At 40.4% G+C, this 11864-nt stretch overlaps 1 protein-coding gene across 1 annotated transcript; it reads right to left on the bottom strand.

The window, feature by feature from the left end:
• Positions 1-1428: 1428 nt before the first annotated feature.
• Positions 1429-11833, bottom strand: LOC146665002 (CD81 antigen-like). Its single transcript, XM_085412428.1, has 8 exons — positions 11645-11833; positions 9886-10000; positions 4898-4995; positions 4722-4796; positions 4468-4581; positions 4240-4341; positions 2228-2311; positions 1429-2111 (listed from the first exon to the last, which is right to left on the bottom strand). The coding sequence occupies exons 1-8, from the start codon at positions 11708-11710 to the stop codon at positions 2046-2048; spliced, it is 720 nt and encodes a 239-aa protein (XP_085268554.1). The 5' UTR covers positions 11711-11833; the 3' UTR covers positions 1429-2045.
• Positions 11834-11864: the final 31 nt, after the last annotated feature.

Below are 11864 nucleotides of genomic sequence, written 5' to 3'. Positions count from 1 at the left end.
ACAAGGCGGCAATCAAGAAGAAACTTAAAGAGCGAGATGGTTCAACAGAGCGGAGTCCTTAATGTTGAACAGAGAGCTCACGCACGGCATGTTCTATACTGAAAAGCTCACAGTGTAGAAACTGGATGTTTTTATGAAGATGTGGATTCACATGGACAACCTGGACATGGCTCAAAGATGGAAACTTTTTAAAAAATGTCCGAGTTGCATATTTTTCCTCCTGGATAATTATCAATAATAAAAATAATAATAAATTTTTATTTATATAGCATCTTTCGAGACGAACTCAGAAAGTGCTGCACATAAGATAACAAATAATAAAAAGGTAAAACAGACAATATAAAACAGGCAAAAATTAACCAAAAACAGTTTTAAAAAGGTGAGTTTTGAGTTGTCTTTTAAAAACAACTACCGAGTCCACGGTTCTTAATTTATGAGGGAGAGAGTTCCAGAGTCTCAGGGCCACAGCGGCAAAAGCTCTGTCAACCTTAGTTCTCATCTTAGTCTGTTTTATAGCAAGTGAGCCCTGATCAGATGACCTCAGGGACTTGCTAGGGACATAGGGCTGTAGCAGATCGGAGATGTAGGGTGGTGCCAGTCCATGCAAGCCTCTGAATGTCAAGACCAGGATCTTAAAATGTACTCTAAATTCAACAGGAAGCCAACAGTGATGCAGCAGTGATGAATGTAGTGGCTGCTGGGTAGGAAATAAGAACTGAGATATTACCAAATGAGAGTAATAAGATTAACTTTAGTTAAAAGAAGATGGTTTTTGACCTGCTGTGATTTAAATTTGGAAGTGTGGCTCTGCTCTGGGACCTTGCTCCTTATTCCACAAGCATTAGCAAATCCTTAGTCAGGGAGAGCTCGACAAGGATTCAGACACAATATAGTAAGGAGGAGCTGGGTTGCCAAGTGGCTTCCAGAGGCTAAAGTGACTTAAATACTACATCTTTTATGAGACTTGCTCATACAAACTATTTTGGAAGTGCGTGCTATCACTGAGATTAGCACAACCAGTCACACGGAGTGGCAGCTATCTGCCATGACCGGTTGGGCGTGACGGGAGGGAAATAGAACAAAAGACAGAAACGACAGATGTGTTTCTCTTTTGTTAAATGTTGTTATTTTTGTTTTTAATTTAACTAATGGGAAGCAATGTGAGAAAATCCCTAAGACATAAGAAAGCACTTCAACCTATAGATCACAAGCAACGATGCAAGAAAGCAAGCCCCTGAGGGCCAAAAGCCAGTGCACTCCCACTGCCAGCCCGAGCCTGGGTAAGTGAGGAGGATCGCGTCAGGTAAGCCATAAATCTTTGCCAAGTCAAATATGTGAATAAGAAAGTTAATCCTCTGTGACAACACCTAAAGGGAGTAGTCAAAAACAAAAAAAGAAAAGAAAAAAAGACAAAGATGAAGACGAATCAATGGTACAAGAGAGTTAGCATAATTTATTACAGTTATTAAAACCGGTTATGAGCGAAGATATTGATGTTTTATCCTATTTTTTTTTTAAAGAAAGGTGTTTAGCAAGTTCAAGTAGGAAGAAACACACAGCGGACTGAAAACATGCTCGTCGATTCTTCTTTTGCTATTTGAGCAAAACAGAATATTTCCTTCAACTATTGAAAGCCTGCCACTTAAATTACTATCACACTGAAGCAAGATGCAACAATCAATCAGGGAATACACTAACTCCTGTCATGAACATATGAGAAGTATATGTACAATTTATACATCTGTAAAAACAGAATTAATGACTGACAGATAAATATTTCACAACAAATTGCATGTATAAAAGATTTATAATGAAGACATTTTCCATGATAAATAAGGAAAATCTCACTGCTAGAAACTACGATACTGTCTAAATAGTTAGTGAAGACAGATCTTAAAAACAGCTTTCAATTCTCTAGAAAATAAAACAAATGCAGAAATATCCATCTTGTGACTTAAGCATGAAGAAGTGGAGCCGATGCACAGAAACACACAACAAAATGATTCCATTACAGGATGGTGCGGCTCTTGCTGCCTGTTGCACTGCTAGTATACTCCGGGGCTATTGCGGATCCCGCAGCAGAGCACCATGGTGAAGATCATCTCAAAGATCTAAATGTGAAAGATGAAAGCAGTTTAATTCAAAGGGAGTATTCCAGTACCTGCAATGTTATCACAGCTGATGAAAGCAGAGATTTAGACAAATGCATTTTCAATCTAATACCCACCATGATGACAGCAACGACCAAGGCGGCCAGACCGATGACGTAGAGCTTCTCAGAGAAGAGCTCGATCAGTTTATAATGACAGCTCTGACAGGGAGAAAGAGGGAAAATAAGGAATGCTGACCACGCCACAGTAATGAATGAGAATGCTCTTCACTCTGCACACATACTGTTACGGCTCACTAATAACTGAGAGCAGAGCCTGCAGTCAAAACAAGGTGGAGAATATCCGCTTGTTCTGATCAGTTTTCTGAATGGTGAATTAAATGATTTCTGATAGCAATGTTCATATTAACAGTTATAAGAGGATACAAGTCATTGTTAATGGTATCACCAAGTTTGGTCATTTACTAAATATGATGAGGTGTATCCTTGCATGTGTCATGTCAGAATCTCCAAACTCTTTTTAAAATCACGATGACAAGTAATTGTCAAAGAATAAAAATCTGACATTTTAGCCTTATTTTACTGTGTTTTTCTATTCGTGCATCTGTGTATGCTTTCACTGCACCGGCACTGTGTATGGGATCATTGCCATGCTGAAAAATGAAGCCCTTGCCAATCAGACGTTTTTCATACGATATTAAAGTCTGATTCTACTTTTCTGTGTTTGGAATTTCAGCAATTCAAGATTTCCAACACAACTAACTGAAATGATGCCTCCACTGTGTTTTATCGATTGGTTGTAGACACTCACTGACGCTGATTTTAACCCAAAGTTTCAAATGTTTTCATTCATCACTTCATTTGACCTGTTGCCACTGATTTCCAGTCCAGTTTGTGTGTATTTTGGCATACCTCAGCCTTTGCTCGCTCTTTCACTTCCTTAGGCAAAACAGGAAGAATTGGCTAAGAATGGCCTCTTGACAGCTATCCTTCCACTCAGACCATCTCTGATGACGATTCAGGGAACAGTGCATGGGTCAACTGAAGAGCCAGATGCATCTAGTCTTTGCTGAATGTTTTTTCCTGTTTCTTAAGGTCGTGGCTCAGATACTGTTTATCTGCTATATATAAACAGCTTTTTCTAGGCCTGTCACTTCTTTTGTTCTCCAATTGTTCACTCTCCTCAAATCTTTAAGGACACACACAGCACACAGTGCTGAAATATGCTAAGTTTTTAACAAACATTTTTTTTAAGTCACCATGTTGGTGCAAAAGTGCAACTTTATGCCTGTCAAACTGTGTTTTTTGTAAATTTAACGAAAGAAATGGGAACAACTTTGTGTTTTTATGATAGACTGACAGCAACAGTGGCTAAAGAGGCAATTCAATATTGATTCTTTGCTAAGTTGTCTGTTATGTGTAGCAATAACACTGATTTGTTCCTTGAGCCTGAGAGGTGTCTTAAGAATATTGCAAACTTGTTATACCTGAAATTTCTTAACATTAACATTTTCTGTCTAACGTGACCGCACTGCAGTCACTGAAAAACCAACAAAATACCTACAAATCTACAAAACTACAGGAAAAAAAACGTGAATCCTACATAGTAATGAGAGCTAATCAGCTCTGCAACACTTGCTTGGTTTCAGTCCAGCTGTCCCTTAGGGAGATATCACTGCAAATTAAGACAAATCCTAAAGGGAGTGGTCTCTCCAGAGTGACAGTCCATGATGAGTAAGGAATTACTGAATGATGTGAGCACACATGTGATTCATTTGCTGTGGCCTTCACGGGACTAAATGTATTTTAAATGTACTTGAACATATTACATTTGGGACATGTAGCAACCCAGTTCCTTAGTAATACTTTACAGTGATTTTTTTTTAATATTACAAAAATATAATAAACAAGCTTACATTAGTATTAATGTTGTTAGTAGTATTATTACTACTAATACTTGTTTGTGTGTTAATTTATTTCGATCATGGAAACAATATACAAAGTTCATTAAGCAAAGAAAAGAAAAAAAATGCTTTACAAAATAAAGCTAATACATTTCAATATTGTTTCACCTGTTTTTAGTTACATATTGAAAAGGAGTGGGAAGACAACAAAAGATTTGTGCATACCTGAGATCTCAACTGAAAATCCTCTGGAGACTTTGTAGGACATAAGGTGGTGGCAAGTTGTAAAAAGAGAGCCGTGTCGTCTCCTTTACCGCAGCAGTCGAGCTGAACAAGAAAGAAAACACAGGAACATGAAGTCAACAATATTTCTGTACCCTGTCATTTCAAAAACAAAGCAGCAGGGCCAAAAAAAAAAAGAATGTGATGATTTTTTCCCCCATCATTTCGTACCGTTTTGTGGAAGACATCCAACACCTTGATGGCGCTGTCTTTACTGGCAGACCCAGACACATCCATAGCCTTGATGTACGCAGAGTCGTAGAAATTGATCAGTTCTTTGGAGATCTGTGAATAATCAGGAGTGGGGATGGGGTGTTTAACAGACACAGCAACAAACAGAGACGATTCACTAGAGGTGCAGAGAAGGAACATCAACGCAGACATCAAACATGCTGTGAACCGTGACTGTGTGTGTGTGTGCTTACAGTGTCCCTGTTCATGAAACCCCAGATTGCTGCAGCCACTTCACAGGCAAATAGGATCACCAAAAAGAAGAAGAACTACAAATCAAAGATATTTATTTTAACTTCAGTGACTCCAAAGATTAAAATACTTTATTTGGAAAAAAAAGTGTCACTTGTGGATAAAACGGTATACTCACTGTGCCCAGAAGGCACTGAGATTCCTGAATGGCACCATAACATCCAAGGAAGCCCACAAGCATCATAACAGCTCCCACAGCTATCAGTATGTACACACCTGTAAACGCACAGTGAGTAGGAAACTGTCCATCAACGGCTTAAAGACATTTGATTTATCATAGCGACAGCGCATCATCAGCACCACTAGAGGGCAGCAGTGTTAGACCTGCAAGTTCCCACTGCTCGCTAGTCCACTGCTCATTGTTTGGGTTTTGACTTCCTGATGACTCTGTAGAATGAAACTGTTGACATCCTGAAGGTAAGATTCCAGATCCTGACTAAGAGAGGCAGAGATGACTGCGTGCTTCCCTTAGGGGAGGAAATTCCCTTGAGACACCCTCAACCCCCCTCTGTACTGACCTCTGACCTGGACCATTATACTTCCCCAGGAAACAGAAGGACAGACACTCACTGACACCCACCCACAAATGTACACACATTTTTTTTATTTGCAATTTAAACTGGCATTATGTTTAAAAAATATATATTTTAAATGTAAATGGCACATAGCCATAATGGAGGCACTCCACACTAGCAGAAAGTCAATGGATGGTAATAAAGCTCCAGTTACAGCAGAGGCCCAGTTTGTGTTTTCTGCAGCTTAAAGGAAAAAACACTGTGTGGGTGCTAAAAATCTGTTTTGCATTATCGGTGTAGGATTATATAAAAAGTAAATTTACTTGAAATGCAATAAAGTCTCCTTCAGAATTACTGTGCCCTCTAATCTCTTCTCGTGTATACATGAGTTGCTTTACTTATTGGTGATAACATGAAACCAGTAATTTGACGTCGGTTGCCTCACATGAAGCCAAGTGTAATTGCTTTATTTACTGTTAGAGTCTCTAAAGGAAATTGACTGTGTTTTATAGATTCAGCATTTGCGTTGTAGGAAAAAATTTCATATGCAGCATCAGTCATGTGGAATTGTCTCCTAGCAGGCGTTGCATTCAACTACACCCAGCATGAAAGCTGTGCTGTAAGCACTGTGCGTACTCGCTTTCTACCACTTTTGTGGAGATCTCCTATTAAATGGCAGCATATTTGTGTTACACCAGGAAATTTGCCCACGCAAAAGAAACACACATACAAAAAAAGAATAACTGCAATCAGTTTTCTCCAGAGGCATCACGAGAAGGGTGCGGGTGGACACCGCTCAAACACACACAAAAAATCTTAATGAAAACAAATTATCAGCATGAATAAAAATCTAGAAGATATAACATTCCTGACAAACTGCAATTTGTTTGATAATAATCTCATGATATCCATCCAACGAGCTATAACTTTAAGAATCCTTTTAGAGATTTTCTGCTATTTTACAGTTTTCTTATTTCTTCTGTAGCTCAGGTTTAGATTTCAGAACATGATATTGGATAACACAACATGATAGGCACAATAAGCAAGAAATTCTCATGATACTAAACCATTCATTCATTTTCTTTCACTTATTTTATTCAGGGAGCCTATCCCAGCTCTCACAGGGTGAGCGGTGGGGTTAGGCCCTGGGCAGGTTGCCAGTATGTTGCAGTGTTAACACAGAGACAGGCATGTGTTTGGACTGTGGGAAGACACATGCAGAAAAGTTCCAGCCTAGATTCACTCCCATGACTTTCTTGCTGTAAGGTGGCAGAACTAACCACCGCACCACCTAATATTAGACCAGTACTTCCCAAAGTACCCAAAGTAATCTCACCTTTTAAATCCCCAAGAGTACAGAAGATCTCATATTACGAGATGATGTCCAAAGACTAGACTCCTGAACCATGTTAGAGGGGAGTGAAACGATATCTTCAACTATGTAATTCACAAAGCATAAAAGACTCCATATAAAGGGAAAAAATTCAAACTAGGAATATGAAAATCAGTCACAGCCCTTTCTATCCTACATTTACAAACTTCAGAGGGCAGCTGCTAAAGTTAGAGCTGCTGGACTAAACTAGCAGCGTGCAGTGTACCGCTACTTTTACATAAGATGTGAAGGGGGTCTTCTAGCGGTGCTTTTAGTGGGAAATGGTTCGGGAACAGTCTGTTTCTGGCTTTTCTATTCTTGTGTGCATAAAAAAACAAAGCACACCGATCCTCTAATGTGGCCTGACAGAGCAGTCTAAAAAGGGGACAGACAGTAAGTGACTCTGACTCTGTTGCATCTGCAGGTCTCCAATACCTCACACTGTACCTCATTTATCACGCAGAACTATCTCCCATCCTTAGATCTGCGCTCTCTGTGTGTCGACTCACTACCCCTCCTTTTTCGTTCTCTTTTGTCGCGCTGTGAAACGGCTACCAGGGCCAGTAACCCGGCAACGCGGAAAAGCAGGCATTATTTCCACTGCCTTCCATTACTATGACAACACCTTTTGAAGCTTGAAGGCTATTGAGACTTTAAGGGAGACAGGCGATTTTAAACCCCCGGGGTAGTTCATTTATTTCTTGTCTCAGAGTGTAATCTCCCCAAGTGGTGGTGGTGGGGTGGGCGCCAGCTAAAAGCCCCACTTGCTCGTCTCATCCAGTATTTAAAAAGGGAAAAGTCAGGAGCAAGACAACGGAGACGAAGCCTGTTATACAGCATGTCAGTGGAGAAATTATGTGAGGAGGGTTAGTTGTTTAAAAAAAAGATCTATTTGGCTTTTCTCTTGTTATTTCAAAGACTTTAAAACAAAAAGGGCAGACAAAAGAGACACACAAGGACTTTTTCCATTTTTCTGACCGAAGCGGCTTGTTTGAATCAGAGGTTGAACCGAAAGCCTGCATCAGGACCTAAGTGTAAGATAAATAAGGATTATTATGAACATTGAAATCACGCAAGCTACTCGAAAAATTCCAAGAAAAGGGGGAGTTGCAAATGAACATAACAGATCCAATTTAAAATAAAAAAGTGGACCACCCAAAGAGCTTTACACACATGCTGATATATCAGGGGCAGTTTGGGGGTTTGACTCACTGGGCTACAGAGGTGAGAATAGTGCAGTTAAAAATACAAGGAAATGTATCTACTTCCTGCCACTGAAAATAGTGGTCTAATTGGTTGGCTCCTCTCTCATTGTGATTGTACTGTCAAATATGGTGATTTATCATGAAGCCGAACATGGGGGCATGTATAAAGACAACTGGCACTTTTAGAGTTCACAACATTGTGTAAACCTTCTGGGTTTAGTCAGCTCTTGGCTTGCCTTATAAGCTTTTATCCCTTGTTTTCCAGTCCTGGCTGTAATCTCATATTTACATACAGACATGAGAGGGGGAATTAATTTTTATCTGCCTCTAAGAGCCTCATTAAGCATGTTTTGTAGAAATGTACAGTACGAGGAGTTGTAACACTACCCAGACCAGACTACTGTCAGCTGCCACAAGTAATGGGTTCAAGCTCTGGTGAAGAGGCAGGATGGTGTGTATTTTCAGTCTTACATAAATACCACTTTGGTGTGCCAGCATGCTAAAAACATCCATTCCAAACTCTAATTTGAGGGATAATGTGCAGATGTACAAGGTTTTTTTGAATTATGTAAGGGCGTATGTCTAAGGGACAGGGGAGGAAAAAAGAAGAAGCAGTCTCTTGATCTTGCCTGGGTGGGCCCCACTTGCCGCCCTGCCTTTAAAATCACGAGTGTGTCTCGCCTCTATAAAAAGCACGGCCCGCCTTTGCTCCGTATACTTACTGAGGAGTAAGTATGGGAGCGCAGCAGGGGCCCAAATGTAAATTAATGGGCTCACTAGAGTTCACCACCACAACAAACCAAGATCACGGACTACTGACATTTTTAAATTGTATCATGTATTGTAGGTTTCATGGCCAACCTTAGGACTTCTGAGGGCAGTGAAGGAGACGTGCTTGCAACCCATAACCTTAGTTCATGTCGTGGGCATGACACAACACAAAGGTTAAAAAATGCAAAACATGTGCAGTTACAGAGATGGAGCTGCGGTTCAGTAGTGCAGAACTCCTGAATTTTCCTGAGGATAAAATACTTTAAAGTGTGAACAACAGAAGGCTCATGATCGCTTCAGCTGCGCTCTTAGACCACTTTCTCAAAGCCAGCATGTGTTTAAACATCTGTCTGAAGCATCTGGCCTCTCTCTTGAAAGAACATCAAGGCTGGGACTTTTTCCATAAACTGAATCAGAGATGTTCTCCTGCATGTGCCTTACAGCATGTGGACTGAGGTGTAGCTCCTGGCCCTGCCGCTTTTAATTCATGCTGCGGATGTACGCAAGTCCTGTTTCCTGGTCTTCTTAGAGGTCGTGTCACGCCTACTATTTCCAAAATATCTGGATGTCACTCACAGCTCACCATGAAGCACGTAAGTTAAATTTGATCACTTTGTTAAATGTAAACTTTCCATCATGATAAGGATGAAAAACGAGGGCAGAGCAGTTTCCTTATATGAAGTAAAGTATCCTTAAAATAGAAACCTGACTCTGAATGAGAGGGTGGTATGAGCTATAATGTAAGAATCCGTAGATGCCAAAATGAGGCCACTTCACTCTGTGAATATTTAGCTTTGAAACATAAAATATTAACAGCTTTCCCAACATTAAATCTGGGCACAATCTCCCTGTGGTGTTAAAGCCACCTCAAAACTGGTCTAAGAATAATCTACTTGTGGTAAAAGTTTTGAAGACCAACTCAAAACTATGATTTCCATGAGCTCTGTGTGTGTTAGGGAGGGGTGTATTTCAGGACAGTTGGTGGCTCGCAAATGTTTTCTGGTCCCACCCAAAAAGAATTAATCCCCAACACCTGCCCAATTTTTTAAATACTCCTTAACAATAAAGTTCACTTTTTTTTTAATTTCTTCCCCTTTAAAAACATAATTACACATACTTTTCTTTTTTTTTTCCACATTTTCTCCTGGTTGTCCACACCTCTCCTCTAGCAGCCCTCCTTGCCTCACTACACACAGTCCTGAGGACCAGTTCACTATTATTCAAATTATTGGTGTATACTCACTGATATAGAAGGTGCCCGGTGCCTGCTGATCATCAAACTGAAGAATGAGGAGGTTGCTGGTCTGACTGTCGTGGCGTAGCCACAGAGCCACTCCTAAGATCACACCTCCGGCCAGCTGTCCCAGAAAGAAACAAAAAAAGGTTTTTAATTGTTTTGTTTCATATTTTTTGGTCACTTTGATGAATCCTTTATGAGGATCAGACCCACCTAAGTGTCTGAAATGAAAGTGAAAAGGAAGCATGAATATTAAAATCATCCTGTAGTTTTTAAATTTTAAAGACTTTTTAGAAAAGACCCATCAGCATGTTTTACATGTGACAGCACCGTGACATCTAAGACAACATGAAAGCTGACTTTCGGGAGATCAAATCCACACCAAAGCCTTTCTGCTAATATCTGTGTGTGTGCGTGTGTGTGTGACCTGTCCCCCTGTCATTTAAGAAAAGAAAGGACATCCTGACACCTCAGTGACCCACGACACAGACATGTCCACGCAGCATTGTTTAAAATCGACTCAACTTCAACTCCCTGATCTCTCTTCTAAATTATGTATCTGATGAAGCAAAAATATATTGACAAGTGTCATCATAGAACAGCTAAAGTGCACGTAGCTCCTGTTATTGTTCACATGCCCGTGTTTATATCTGCACTTTTCTTTTCGTTTCTTTTTTGTGTTTTTTGGCCATGGCTGAAATCCATTGTTCTCAGCAAACAGGAAACGGAATCCTCAGCGTGAAAATAGCAAAATGAGGAAGAAGGGGCTTAGCGCTTTTACAATGACAGGCACAGCAGTGAGGCCAGCAGAGGAAACACTCAATCAAGTGCAGCATGTCCAGGATATGGGCATTCTGTTCGTCCTAAAAACAAAAACACACTCTAAACAGGCAAACCAAATGGAAATCTAAAAACACCCCATGCAAATGGTCAATTCTGCACTTAAAATGGATATCTATAGTTTGCAGTGATGTACTGATGTACCCAGATTAGGCTGTTTAACTACTGTGGCTTGTCCCATATTACTGAAGCAAGGAAAAAAGGGACTGCCTTGAGAAGAGCTCAGTTTACAGAATGAATTTACTAAAATGATGTGAAATTTCACACAGTGCAGTCTGAGCACGATGTTTAGGAATTAAGGAATTTGGGAATTACTCTAGGAAAAGGAAACAGTCGGAGGGAAACACCTATTCCCGTCACCTAAATGTCTTTCAGTCTTTTTTTAAACTGAAATCTTTTTTTCTTTTTTTTGTCTGGAGTTCACAGTTAAGGTGAGCACTGGTTAAATCAACGGTGGACCTGAAGTACAGATGATGAGTGACAGGCAGAGAGTACAATCCCGGTAAAAAAGACTGGGAGGGGGGGGAAGAGACACCAGCCAGCCTGGAGGGCTTTTACCTCCCGGCTCTTTCACTCACTTTTCCCCGTTTGCTCAGTCAGGCTGAAAAGAAGTTGATGAAGGTTGGGAGAGCATTTTTAGCTCCTGCCAAGAGTTTGTGCGCTGTGCCTGTGTGGATGGATGGATGCTGCCCTTCTCACTAAGAGGGAGCAGCTTAATTTGTAGAGCAGTTCAGGAGGGAAACTCCTCTGTGCTTATCTTTTTGAAATTATTTTAAGCTATGGTCTTCACAGATGTGTAAAATTGCAGCTGTTAAATCAGTTAAACAGAAAACGAGAGAAACAAAAGAAGAAGAAGCAGAGGAAGTCTACGTTACTCAAATAAATTTAGAACTAACGTCGGAGAACAAAAATATGGTCGACTCACCCAGAAAATAAAATTAAAGAAGAATAACATATATTTAATGCATTTCGTGCAGCCCGTAACAGCCATGTTTCCAGGTCTTGTCAGCTCGTCCTTACGCCCAAATCAAACAAGTTGTGAGAGTGAGAGGAGTCTACTTCCCAGGATCACACAGTCACTGCCGGGGGGAGGGGGGGCTCAGTTTGTTCGGCCAGCTGGGCTGGAAGGACTCATACAGCAAACT

Source organism: Rhamphochromis longiceps, linkage group LG7 (genome assembly GCF_057381845.1).
Source record: "Rhamphochromis longiceps isolate RC_006_pf linkage group LG7, R_longiceps_female_GT1.1, whole genome shotgun sequence".
NCBI lineage: Eukaryota > Metazoa > Chordata > Actinopteri > Cichliformes > Cichlidae > Rhamphochromis > Rhamphochromis longiceps.
Note: the sequence above shows the minus strand (reverse complement) of the source record. Positions and strands in the feature narration are given on the sequence as shown.

What these genes read in the sequence shown, in the direction of transcription:
- LOC146665002 (XM_085412428.1), bottom strand. Translation starts at nt 11,710, where the DNA reads ATGGCTGTTACGGGCTGCACGAAATGCATTAAATATATGTTATTCTTC. An exon ending in CTCAGTGCCTTCTGGGCACA is followed by an intron (nt 4,797 to 4,897) that starts GTGAGTATACCG and finishes TTTGATTTGTAG; the next exon opens with TTCTTCTTCTTTTTGGTGAT. An exon ending in TGGATGTCTTCCACAAAACG is followed by an intron (nt 4,342 to 4,467) that starts GTACGAAATGAT and finishes TTTCTTGTTCAG; the next exon opens with CTCGACTGCTGCGGTAAAGG.